At 39.3% G+C, this 13,182-nt stretch overlaps 1 protein-coding gene across 4 annotated transcripts in view; it reads right to left on the bottom strand.

Moving 5' to 3' along the window:
* Positions 1-13,182, bottom strand: part of usp48 (ubiquitin specific peptidase 48) — a 132,720-nt gene that overhangs the window by 44,453 nt on the left and 75,085 nt on the right. For all 4 annotated transcript variants that reach the window (XR_005945334.1, XM_041206699.1, XM_041206698.1 and 1 more), the window contains exons 12-13: positions 10,522-10,722; positions 1,380-1,494 (exon numbers count right to left, since the gene is read on the bottom strand). Coding sequence is in view for 3 of the 4 variants with exons in the window: in XM_041206699.1 (XP_041062633.1) it covers positions 1,380-1,494; positions 10,522-10,722 (316 nt within the window). In the remaining variant the exon portion in view is untranslated. The remainder of the gene's footprint in view (positions 1-1,379; positions 1,495-10,521; positions 10,723-13,182) is intronic.

The raw sequence follows: 13,182 nt of genomic DNA on the forward strand, positions 1-13,182 counted from the left end.
CAAGAGCAAATCAGGCGTTCAATAAAAACACCTTGTGCTTCAATAGGCAGCAGACATAATGACACCCCAGTCGTAAATTGCATAGCATTCAAGCAGAGAACCGTCTTGCTCCTTCAGGATGAGATGATGAACATAGCTGTGACTGCCAATGGAGAACTGTGACCCCACCCAGCAGCAGAACACCTTTAATAATGTATGTGACCACCATCAGTGCTCAGAACATTTTATAAGGCTGCACTTCAACTCATTGCCCAGACCCTCAATCTTTTGGCAGCATTCAAATGAATCACAGAAAATCCCAAGGTCCATCTGGTCTTCCCTCTTGTCCAAGCAGTTATAACTTATACGCTTTTTAAGGTACTTGCTGACCTTGGAAATCTCAGCTATTTTCTACTTTCACCACTCTAATAAGGTATTCCAAAATCTGATGACGCTCAGTACCTTCTGAAGTCAGGTTTGAACATTGCACTCATGTCTCCTTGTTCTGATGTTCTATACCCCTGACTGATCCTCAACATTAAAAACCAATATCATTTAATCTGATGCCTCAAGAGCATCACAATATGGCAGATGATTGACTAATAAGCTCAGAACAGATATCCATGATGCCACACACTCAATCGTCAAGAAATGCTGGCTTCTGTTCTAAGGTGGTTCAAATGCTGGCTAAAGCTTGAGGGTAACTTGCTTTATCACCTCATAAGAACATAATAAGAACAGAAGAATTAGGAGCCATTTGGCCCCTTGACCCTGCTCCTCCATTCAATGAGGTCATGGTCAACCTGATCTTGGCCTCAACTCCACTTTCCTGCCTGTCCCCTATAACCCTTGGTCCCCCTATTGTTCAAAAGTGTCTCTCAGCCTTGAATAAGTTCAATGATTCAACCTCCATAGCTCTCTGCGGTAGGGAATTCCAAAGATTCATGACCCACAGAGAAGAGAATTCCTCATCTCAGTTTGGGGAGACCCCTTATTCTGAAACTTTGCTCCCTAGTTCTGGATTTCACCACAAGGAGAAGCAACCTCGCAGCATCTACCCTCCCAAGCCCTCTCAGAATCTTATATGTTGCAATAAGATCACATCTCATTCTCCTAAATTTAAAGAGTATTGACTCAACTTGCTCAACATCATCATTTCTCCTTGCACACAACTACCTAAACATAAAATTCAGTGATACCAGTTAGGTGAAGCCAGGTAAGAATAGATGAGAAATGAATACATGCAAGCACAAAGCCACAAAATACACTAGTTAAAGTTTTAAAATAAATATGTCAACAGAACTATACCAAAATTTACAATAGAAATAAGCAGTAGTCTTCAGACAAATACAAACCATTTTTCTGGCCTGTTTAATGGATGGTTTCAAAACAAAAAGTACCTTTGTAATGTAGACCTGGTCAGGTTGGAGATAATCTTGTAATCTTCATTTAACTGATTCTTTAATCTAAGAATCCTGCATTTCTCCACCACACAATCTCTACATAAAGCAGAAGCTAAGGATAAGAAAAGTGTTTCATTAGTATGCAGTACTTAGTTTGCAACTTTTATACTCTACATTTTTGGTTCTTACAAGACCAAGACTGCTACTAATAGTCATACCGAGATTAATATTAGTGTTTATTGTTTAGCTCAAAAGATACTTCCAGATGTTTAACAAGCAGAGGGTTTTGCTGGCAAAGTAAAGACTCATGAGGATACAGAATTATAGCTCAAGCAGGTGTGCAAAACACTCAGGGGGTGCTCCGACACAGTCCTAACAATTGATAAGTAGGTACAACCAATCCCAGATAAAAAGACAGAACAGTGGCTCTATGGAAATGAAGCACAGGCAGGAGAAAGGAGAAAAGAATATTAAAATAGGCTCTGGAAGATGATCGCACAACAGGCTCATTTTAGCCACACACCCTCCCCCATAACACTGCGAAGTTCAGATGGAGTGTTGAAAATGGCTTTGCAAAAAAGGTTTAGCAGATCAGCACAGCATGCCATGTGGTAACAAGAACCACATGCAGGGTATACCAGGCATGCCTTACTGGACTCTATTGCTCATAAAACTAATTGGCTCTGAATAAAACAGATCAACAAAAATATTTATTGGTTGTGAAGTGCTCTGGGGCTTCCTGAGGTCATGCAAGGTGGTAAATGTATGCAAGTTTGTTATTTCACTAAAATCAACATGAACACAATTACAAATTACTAGCAAATAGGCTACACTTCACTCCATATGCTTTAAATACTTTTAATATCTGGTATAATATGCACAAGATAAAGGGAAAGAAATACAACCAAGACAACTGCTGAGTAAAAATCTGAAATTTAGCCCCAAAGTTATACAGGGCTGGCTGTGTTGCAAATGGTTCATCCTTACCAGGGCAGCAAATGAAATGGTTTCCTTTTTAACTTTGTCTTACAATGACCAGTCCTGCTAGAACCACTTTTACAATTCATTTTGGTAGGAAACATGAGAGTCGATATAAGCATAAATGGAACATTTTTAAGAGGGAGGAAGGGCGCAGGAACAGAGACACATGGGGCAAAAGTCCTATCATCTTGAAAGACTGATGTACAAATTGAGAATGCTGTTGAAAAGGAAAATGATCATTTATAAATAGAAGCACAAGTACAAAAGCAAGGAAATGATGCTAAATCTTTATATAATACTGGTTAGGGCCTGTGGAGTATTGTGGCCAATTCTGGACACCACACTTTAGAGAGAGCACTAGAACGGCATAAGGGATGAAAGACTAAAAGAGCTGGGATTGTTCTCCCTCCAACAGAGATGGAGAAGTGGGGATTTGATAGGGGGTTCAAAATCAAAAGGATTTTAGCAGAGTAAATAAGGAGAAACTGTTTCTAGTGGCATAAGGATCAGTAACCAGAGGATACACATTTAAAGCAATTGGCAAAAGAACCAGAGGCAACACAAGGAAAAAAAAGTTATGTAATAGTTCTCATGATCTGGAATGCACTGTCTGAAAGGGAGGCAAAAGCTGATTCGATAGCAACCATAAAAAGGTAACTGGAGAAAGACTTAAAGGGGAAATATTTCAAGGCTGTGGGGAAAAAAGGAGCATAGAACTATTGGATAGCTCATCCAAGGAGCTGGCACAGGCAAAATGGGCTGAATGGCTTTCTTCTGTGCTGTGTCAGCTTTTGAATCCAAAATACTCCTCTGTCTTGACGACTTAGGACTTAAGATTTCTCCTGTAAATGTTGCTTCATAACTTTACAACTCATTATCTGCATTTCTGTGTTAAAGAGGCTGATCATTGTTTTATTTTGGAGAGCAAGTTTGAGATTCCTTTACTAAAACAATTCAATATTTTCTTTGGTCACATTTTAAAATACTGCCAGTTATAAAACGCAGACACGTTCAATATGTTACGGTCATGACAACAGTAACTATCAGATTTTCATTGGTGCAGAAGCCAAAAGAAGAACTTTTAGTTCAGAGTCCCGTGAAACATGAACACTTTATACTCCTAAATATCAGATATAGTACCTCAAGATTACTCAGGTTTATAAGAACGGAACACAGCTTCAGCTACATTTAAAACTATAGAGAGGGCTTTAAATTAAATGGGTGGGGGGGCTGGGTTCTGGAAAGGGGATAAGTAGGCTTACAAAACAAAGACATGGCAGCCTTGCAGGGCAGCTATTTAGGTAATGATACCCAGAGCGTGACAGCAAGGGACAGGGTGTACAAACATAAAAAAAGGCAACAAATAGGGTCAAAAGGGGAAAAAATGGTAAAAAACCAAAATTAATGGCTCTTTACTTAAATGCACATAGTATTTGGAACAATATCAATGAATTAGCAGCACAATAGAGGTTAAAGGGTATGGTCTTATAGCCAAATTATTGGTTACAAGGAAATCATAGCTGGGAACCAAATATTCATGGGTATGTGACTTTTCAAAAGGGCAGGCAGGAAGGAAAGGGTGGTGGGGTAGCTTTGTTATTGCAAGATGGAAAAAGTATGACAACAAGAAAGGGTCTTGGGTCGGAAGATGTAGAATCCATATGGGTGGAAGTAAGAAATAACAAGGGGAGGACGACACTGGTGGGAGTGGTCTATAGGCCCCCTGACAGTAGCTATACTGTAGGGCAGAGAATAAATCAGGAGATAATGAGGGCATGTAATAAAGGCAGTTCATTAATCATGGGTGACTTTAATCTTCATGTAGATTGGGAAAATCAAATTGGCAGAGGTAGACATGAGCAAGAATTCATACAGCTTATTTGAGACAGTTTCTTAGAACAATATGTTGTGAATCCAACCAGGGATCAGGCTATTTTGGATCTGGTAATGTGTAACAAAGCAAGTTTAATAAATGATCTCAGAGTAAATGATCTCTTAGGAAACAGTGACTATAACATGGTAGAATTTAGCCTTCAGTTTGAGAGTGAGAAACTCGGGTCAGAAACAATTGTGCTAAACTTAAATAAGAGTAATTACAAAGGGATGAGGACAGAGTTGGCTGGAGTGGACTGGGAAAGCAGTTTAGCAGAAAAGATGGTTGATAAACAATGGCAGACATTTAAGAAAACAGTTCATGACTCTCAACAAAGATATATCCCAGTGAGGAAGAAGGAGTCAAGGAAGGGGATAAACCAACCATGGTTAACCAAGGAAGTTAAGGACAGTATCAAATTGAATGAAAAAACATACAACATGACAAAGAGTAGTGGTAAGCCAGATAATTGGGAAAGCTTTAAAAACCAAAGATGACCAAAAAAATAGAGGGAGAAAATAAATTTTGAGGGTAAACTAGCAAGTAATATAAAAATGGACAGTAAGAACTTCTTTAAATATATAAAAATGAAGAGACCAAGTAAACATAGGCCCCTTAGTAAATGAGGCTGTGGAAATAATAATGGGGAACCGGGAAATGACAGAGGAGTTGAATAAATACTTTGCTTCAGTCTTCATGGTAGAAGATACAAATAGCATTCCAAAAATACTAAATAATCAAGGGGCAAAAGAAGGGGGTGGGGGGTGGAGGAAATAAATACAATAACTATCACTACAGAAAGAGTACTAGGGAAACTAATGGTACTAAAGGCCAATAAGTCCCCTGGACCTGATGGATTGCATCCTAGGATAATAAAGGAAGTAGCTATAGAGATAGTGAATGCAGTGGTAGTAATCTTCCAAGAATCCGGAGATTCTGGAAAAGTCCCAGGGGATTGGAAAACGGCCAATGTAACACCCTTATTCAGAAAGGGAGACAGACAAAAAACAGGTAACTACAGGCTAGTTAACATCTGTCACTGGGAAAATGTTGGAGTCTATTATAAAGGATGTAATAGCAGAGCATTTAGAAATACATAATGTAATAAAGCAGGGTCAGCATGGCTTCATGAAGGGGAAATCGTGCCTAACAATCTTATTAGAATTCTTTGAGGAGGTAATAAGCAGGATAGATAATGGGGAACCAGCAGACATAATATATTTGGATTTCCAAAAGGCGTTTAGTAAGGTACCGCACATAAAGTTACTTAATATAACAGCCCATTGTGTTGGGGGTAATATAGTAACATGAATAGAAGATTGGCTAACTAATCGAAGACAGAGAGTTAGGATAAGGGGGGTATTTTCGGGATGGCAACCTGTAACTGGTGGAGTGCCACAGGGATCAGTGCTAGGGCCTCAATTATTTACAATATATATTACTGACTTAGATGAGGGAAGTGAATGTTCTATCGCCAAGTGTGCGGATGATAAAAATGGGTGGGAAGGCAAGTGGTGAGGATAACGCAAGGAGTCTACAGAGGGGTACAGGCAGGTTAAGTAAGTGGACAAAAACTTGGCAGATGGAATATAATGTGGGAAAATATGAGGTTATGCACTTTGGCGGGAAGCATAGAGGAGCTGAATATTATTTAAATGGAGAAAGACTGCAGAAGGCCGCAGCACAGAGGGATCTGGGAGTCCTTGTGCATGAATCCCAAAAAGCTAACATACAAGTTCAACGGATAATAGGGAAGGCAAATGAAATGTTGGCCTTTATTTCAAAGGGATTGAGTACAAAAATAGGGAAGTCTTGTGAAAACTATACAAGACAGTTAGACCACATCTAGAATACTGTGAACAATTTTGGTCCCCTTACCTAAGGAAACGTATTCTGGCATTGGAAGCAGTCCATAGAAGGTTCACTAGGTTGATCCTGGGTATGGAGGGATTTTCTTATGAGGAGAGGTTGAGTAGATTGGGCCTGTACGCATTGTTATTTAGAAGAATGAGAGGCGGCCTCATTGAAACATGTAAGATTCTTAGGGGGCTTGACAGGGTAGATGCTGAGAGTTGTTTCCCTTTGTGGGAGAGTCTGGGAACAAAGGGCCATAATCTCAGAGTAAGAGGTCACCCATTTAACACAGAGATGAAGAGGAATTTCTTCCCTCAGAGGGTAGACAATCTGTTGAATTCTTTACCGCAGGATGGCTGTAGAGGCTGGGTTGTTAAGTACATTCAAGGCTGAGACAGACAGATTTTTAATCAGTAAGGGAATCAAAGGCTATCAAAGGGGGAAAAGGCAGGAAAGTGGATTGAGTATTATCAGATTAGCCATGACCTCAACGAATAGCGGAGCAGATTTGATGGGCCGAATGGCCTACTTCTGTTCCTATGTATTATGGTCTTGTTGGCTAAAAGGGTGTATTTTGTCCTTTAGCATTTGTTCATTTTATGACAAACAGCACCAATCTCCTTCTCGTGATGCTTGTGAAAACGAAAGAAAGAGGAGAACAATGGAGTGAAGATGAACTTTAATGCTGCAGGTAACCATCAGAAATGCACACATGTAAACAATGAACTTGGAACATGAGGCACCTCAGAGTCAAAACAGATGCTGAAAATATCAACAGATCCCTAATCAACATGGTTCACACTTCCCTGCATAGCCCTTAGCCGGGCACAAATGTATAAGGGCTTCCGCTTACAGTTATATTGCAAAATACTAGTAAATTGAACTTAAATATCAAGTCTTCAAGAGCTTGAAAATAAGTAAACAAAGAATGAGAAAAAAGAGATCGAGTGGCCTGGCCATTGGTCAGTATGGATTCAAGGTGGGTATTTTTTTTGAGAGTGGCAGTAACAATGGTTTTGAAGAGAAAGCAGTTTCAGAGAAGAGTGAGCTATTGAACGTTACATGGCAAGAAGGCATGGAAAAGGCAAAAGGTGGTCAGGAGATAAATGGGAAAGGCATCAACAGGAGCAGAAGATCTCGAATAGATGAGCTTGTAGACAGCAGTGTGATAGATGTGGGAGAAACAGCAGAAAGATGGAGGATCACAGCAAAAACCGGTGGGGAACTGGGGGAGAAAGAGAAAGGGAAAACCAAGATACAATTTCACAAATGCTTTCAATTGTGGAGATGAAATCTTTGTATTATCTGCACTTGATGTTCAAGGTTGGGATGGAGGAATTGAGGGAAGAATACTTTAAGGCAGATGCTTGTAAAGAAAAATGCTTGCATTGATTAATTATGCTTAATCAAAGTAATATCTTGCTGTTTGTGAAAATGCATTTTCAGTAGCCTCCGAAATATTGGTAGCTATTGCACAAACTCCCAACTCTGGTCAAACCAAATTAACGTAATATGATCAAAAGTAATTTTGTCACTTATAAGTAAACTATCCTACTTTTATCAGCCCATGTCAACAGTGAGCAATTCAAAGACCAATATAACAGGCCTGGTGCAAAGCAATGCTCACTCGGCTTGCCTCCAAACTCAGAATAGTGGTCTCTACTGCAATGTGGTTGATCCATTCACCACAGTCATCTTTGTGGAAAGCTAGTTTTTGATACCAATTTGTGTTACGGGTCTGTATCCTCCATGATAAATAAACAAACAATCTTTTCAAAGAAAGTTCAGTTCTTGGAGGAAGACATCTGACAAGATTACTTAATTTTCAAATCTGTCTTCATAATGACAGCAAGATAAGCATTGTATGCTCCTTGGTTATCACTTTGAATTCCACATACAGTACAGTACTCATACCTTCAACCCTCTGCCACAAATAATGAAAGGGGCTCAGTTTCTCATGGGTATCATATTCCTGAAAGTAATTAAATTTTGCTGTTTTTATTTTTTTTTAAATATGCTTGTTATTTGATTGTGAGATACCAAGTCTCACAGATGTGAAGATTTGGGCTACTGTTCTAATTGGTACAGATTACTTACAGATAACATTGATCCAAATGCTAACACAATGCACCAATTTCAGGTAAAGAACGTCTTGTGCAGTCCAAAAAGTTTCCTCAATTATATTCAACTCTTCCTCTGGGAGCAAGAGAAAAAGATGCTTTCCCCAGTATAATTTCCTATTCTCAGCTGGATGTAGAATCAAGGAAAATCTTCCTTAAATTGAGGGATTATGAATTCATCTATAGTAAGATCCTGTTGCTCAGAGCAATTGGGAGTAGCTGAATCTATTCTATGCTATTTGTGTAATTACTGAGCCCTGAGATTCAGTAAAACTGGAGTTGGAGGTTGCCAAACTGCAGAAGGTTCTTCAGAACTTAAGACAAATGTGTTTATTAGCTTATAACAAATTTCTGTATCAGTTCTGAGAATGGAGTACAAGTAGGTACCATTCTTATTCTGACATGATACTAGGCGCAGATGTGTTGGTTTCTGGTGAAGGATTGAGTGTGGGATTTTTTTGGAAGGGGGTGGTGAGGGAAATGGGGTAATAATCATGATTTCAGAAAGAACGACAATGTTAGAGAAGAAGCAACTATTGCCAATGTCGGCATGGGAGTAGAACAGATATATTATCAAAGGTGGCAAACCTCACCTAAAGGGCTGCCATCCCTTGACTCAGCTCACAGTGGGCACCTTGCAGAGCTTGGGAAACACAACAAAATGTCTGGAAATCATGAGTAAAGAGATCAGGCGCACTGGAAAAGAGCTTTAAGAATCTAGGTTGATCTTAGGGTACATTTATTCTATAAACTTAACTGTACAAAATAGTTCTAGCTTAGCACCAATGCTGAACTTGTAGTGGAAACCCAAGGATAAGGCTCAACTGCTTCAGGGTGTCTGCAGCAACCTCATGGGCACTTTTTAAGCCTACCAGACATTACTTTAAATAATGAGTATGAGGATTCTCCCTATTACACACTTGCATTTAAATTTTAATCCTTGGGGGAAGTTCCCCTATATGTACATCTACAACACTCTTTTCTGTTCACAACTGGAGTTCCAGTCAGACAGGATCCAGGCTGTATGACACAGGGTGCTGCCACGCTGCTTCCACTTAATACACCCTCAAGGAATGGCAATCAAAGCCCAAACCCAAGCAATACGGAAACATTTTAAAAAGTGGACTGGAATGTGCCAATGAGCAAAACTAAGGAAAGTTTTGAAAAAACTCAAAAGGAAGCTTTCTGTAAAAGAAACAGACAAAAAGACACTGGGTAATACAGCACTTTTGTACACCAAGAAAACAATATTCTTAACCCAATAAAATCTTATTTGTAATCCAAAGGACAATAAAGAGGCAAAAACACAAATTAAAATCAGCACCTTTGGAAAAAAAACTAAGGCAAGCAAAGGAAAATTGCATAGAATTGCACAGCATTTAAAACAGAAAGAGGTCATTTGGCTCCAAATAGCCCATGTTAGTGTTTATGTTCCATACAAGCCTCCTCCAATTCTACATCATCAAACCCTATTGATATTCTCTATTCTTATCTCTCTCATGTGTATCAAACTCATCTTGAAATGAATCTCTGCTTTTGCTTCAACTACTTGTCGTGGCAGTGGATTCCACAATCTAATCACTCTAGGAATTGAAGTTTCTCCTGAATATTCTTCTGGATTTATTTGTGACTTCTTATATATCTATATATATGACAACTAGTTCTGGTCTCCTCCACAAGTGGAAATATCTTCCCTATGTCCACGCTATCAAACTCTTTCATAGTATTGTAATATCTATCAGGTCACCGCTAAGCATTCTCTTTTGCAGAGAAAGAGACTCATAATCTGGTCAGTCTTTCCTGATAGGTATAATCTCAGTTCCATAAGTGTCTCAGTTTTGGTGGCACTCTTGTAAATTTGTGTATTTTTGCAACTTCAGTGCTTTGATATCCTCTTTATAACCTGGAGGCCAGAATTCTACACAGTATTATGTGCGATCTAACCAAAGTTCTTCATAAATTTAACGAACTCCCCCACTTTCAATTCTGCTCCTCTAGATATGAACCCCAGAGCTTTGTTTGCTTTTTTTCTAAAATGGCCCTTATTAGCCCATGTAACTCCTTCAGGATATATGTATCTGTACCCCAGAATACGTTGCTCCTCTATCCCATTCTTCCTACCAAAATGCATCATCTCACCTATCTATATTAAAACTCATTCGCTATTTACACACCCATTGTGCAGTGCACTCGAACCAAGAAAACTGAGTTTAATTTAATTAAGCTTTCTAAATTTAACTCTTCCAATCAGTTTTTGACCATAGTGAACTCTGCAGACCTTTTACAAAACGTTACAAACTGGTTTACTTACCATCCAATCTGGGACCACCTCCATATCTAGCATAGAAGATGTCTGCTGCTTTCTGAGAGATTCTTTTAACATCACAGATTTTGTCAGGAATAAGTCTGTTATGCGCACACAGGTGGCAAGAATTATCAATTGGCTTTGTTACTGCAGAGTCATCCAGCCACTTCCGTAACCAGTCTACTGGTAGAAATTCATAGTGCTCATCTAAAACAAAAAATGAAAGTTTTAGTCCGCGTTCTGTAACGAGTAGACATTTAATGTTACTTTGACACTATATATAAAATATCAAGACAGCTTTTTCTTGTGTGAAAGCTTTCAGCCAACACCTTCAGTGGCTGTACAGGCAGTGTTCACTTGTAAGGAAAAGTAAAGGCAGCTGTGATGATGCACAATTGACCAAGTTTACTGTCAAAACTCTCCTTTCAAGCTCACATGCAGAATGACCACTTGGGGAAACAGCTCAAGGGATACTGACATACATGGAACTTTATCTACCAGGTTATGCTTGTAGGAGACATGGGAACTTTTTTTTTAAGATAACACAGCTGCTGGTGCAAGTGGAGCATGGGGAGGAGATGCAAGGAACATGTCAACTCATTGCAACATGGTTAAATGTGACAGGCTCACTGAGCCAGGACTCTTCCATTTTGGCATGATACTTGGAGCTATTGACCAAGCATAATCAATCTCTATCAATCAATACAACAGATCCAGACAAAAGGTGAGAAAAACCACAGTAATAGAAAGAATGGGAGTTATACGCCCAAAGTCACCGGTGCATTCTAAACAAGCTACACTTAACTACGTCATTTCTCAAATTTCTCATATACTGCATCACCAAAATATTATTTTATGAAAGAAATCTTTTATTTTTATTTGAATGAATCAATACTATCTACTTACACTGTCTCCCAGGGAGCCTATTCTAATAAACTTATCACTCGCTGACAAATAATCTTTCCAGAGTGGCTTTGAATTTACCTCCTTTCATGCTCAGTGCTTTCTGGTTCTGCTGTTCTGGACAACATGAAACAGTTCCATCATGGGCAACATATCTAGGTCCTAAAGAATCCTAAAAGAGAGCACCACCTCTCAGCCTTTTTTGCAGTGGAAAGGTGCCCAATTTATACAATTCAATCCCTCCTGTACTTCTTCAATAGCTGCAATATCCTTTTTTGTATTGTGGTGTCCAGAACTGTTCACCAATTGGGCTTTTTCTATCCACCTTTCTTGTATGCCATGTTCACTTTCTTTACATAATAAAATGGTCTTTCAAAACCACAATGAAGTTTTTTTATGTGCATCAGCCAGCAATGTTCAATTTTCACAATACCTGAAAAGAATACTGCCTCATATCATTTTTAAAAAATGATTCTGCAGAACATGCAACATTCGTAATGCTAATTTCCACAAAGGCATTAGAGAGGCTGGAGAAAGACTTAGAAAAATAGTTTCAGGGATGGGGGACTTTAGTTATGTGGAGAGATTGAAAAACTGTTCTCCTTAGAGAAGAGAAGGTTGTGAGGAGATTTGATAGAGGTGATCAAAATCATGAAGGATCTGGACGGAGTCAATAGAGAAGAACTATTCCCATGACTAGAAGGGTCAAGAACCAGGGGACACTGATTTAAGGTGAATGTCAAAACAATCATAAGCAACATGAGGAAAAACATTTTCCTTGACACAGCATGTAGTTAAGACCTGGAATGCACAGCCTGCAAGTGCAGAGGAGGCAGATTCAATCATGGTTTTCAAAAGGGTATTGGATGATTATCTGAAAAGAAAGAAATGACAGGGCTATGGGTAAAAGATAGGGAGTGGCAATAGCAGAGTTGTTCTTGCAAAGATATAGCACAGATATGATGTGCTGAATGGCCTCCTTCTGTGAGGAACCATTCCATAATTAAATAAGCTCTACACCGCTCTGACATTATTTTGAGTCCAGAATAAGCAAGCAAAAATCTCTCAGCTGGTATTAGTTCATGATTCCCCTCTATTCCAGATGAGATAGTAGTTTCTTCTGACTCCATTTATATCTCATGACCACTCCAAAAACACATTTTAAAACAAGACTACTAATTTTACTTAGTATAGGTCTTCAATAAGGTGCTACAAACCAAGTTGGCTATAAAACGCAAAACATTAGGGATAAGTATTTACTCAGGCCTGGCATTTTTTTTTTATTCATTTACGAGACGTCAGCTTTGCTGGCTGGGCCAACATTTATTGCCCATCCCTGGTTGCCCTTGAGAAGGTGGTGGTGAGCTGCCTTCTTGAACCACTGCAGTTCATGTCGTATAGGTATACCCACAGTGCTGTTAGGGAGTTCCAGGATTTTGACACAGTGACAGTGAAGAAACGGCGGTATATTTCCAAGTCAGGAAGGTGAGTGACTTATAGGAGAACTTCCAGGTGGTGGTGTTCCCATGCATCTGCTGCCTTTGTCCTTCTAGATGGCAGTGGTTGTGGGTTTGGAAGGTGCTATCGAATGAGCCTTGGTGAATTCCTGCAGTACATCTTGTTGATGGTACATACTGTTGCTACTGTGCATCGGTGGTGGAGGGATTTAATGTTTGTGGACATGGTGCCAATCAAGTGGGCTGCTTTGTCCTGGATGGTGTCAAGCTTCTTCAGTGTTGTGGGAGCTGCAGTCATCCAGGCAAG

Source organism: Carcharodon carcharias, chromosome 15 (genome assembly GCF_017639515.1).
Source record: "Carcharodon carcharias isolate sCarCar2 chromosome 15, sCarCar2.pri, whole genome shotgun sequence".
NCBI classification, from domain to species: domain Eukaryota; kingdom Metazoa; phylum Chordata; class Chondrichthyes; order Lamniformes; family Lamnidae; genus Carcharodon; species Carcharodon carcharias.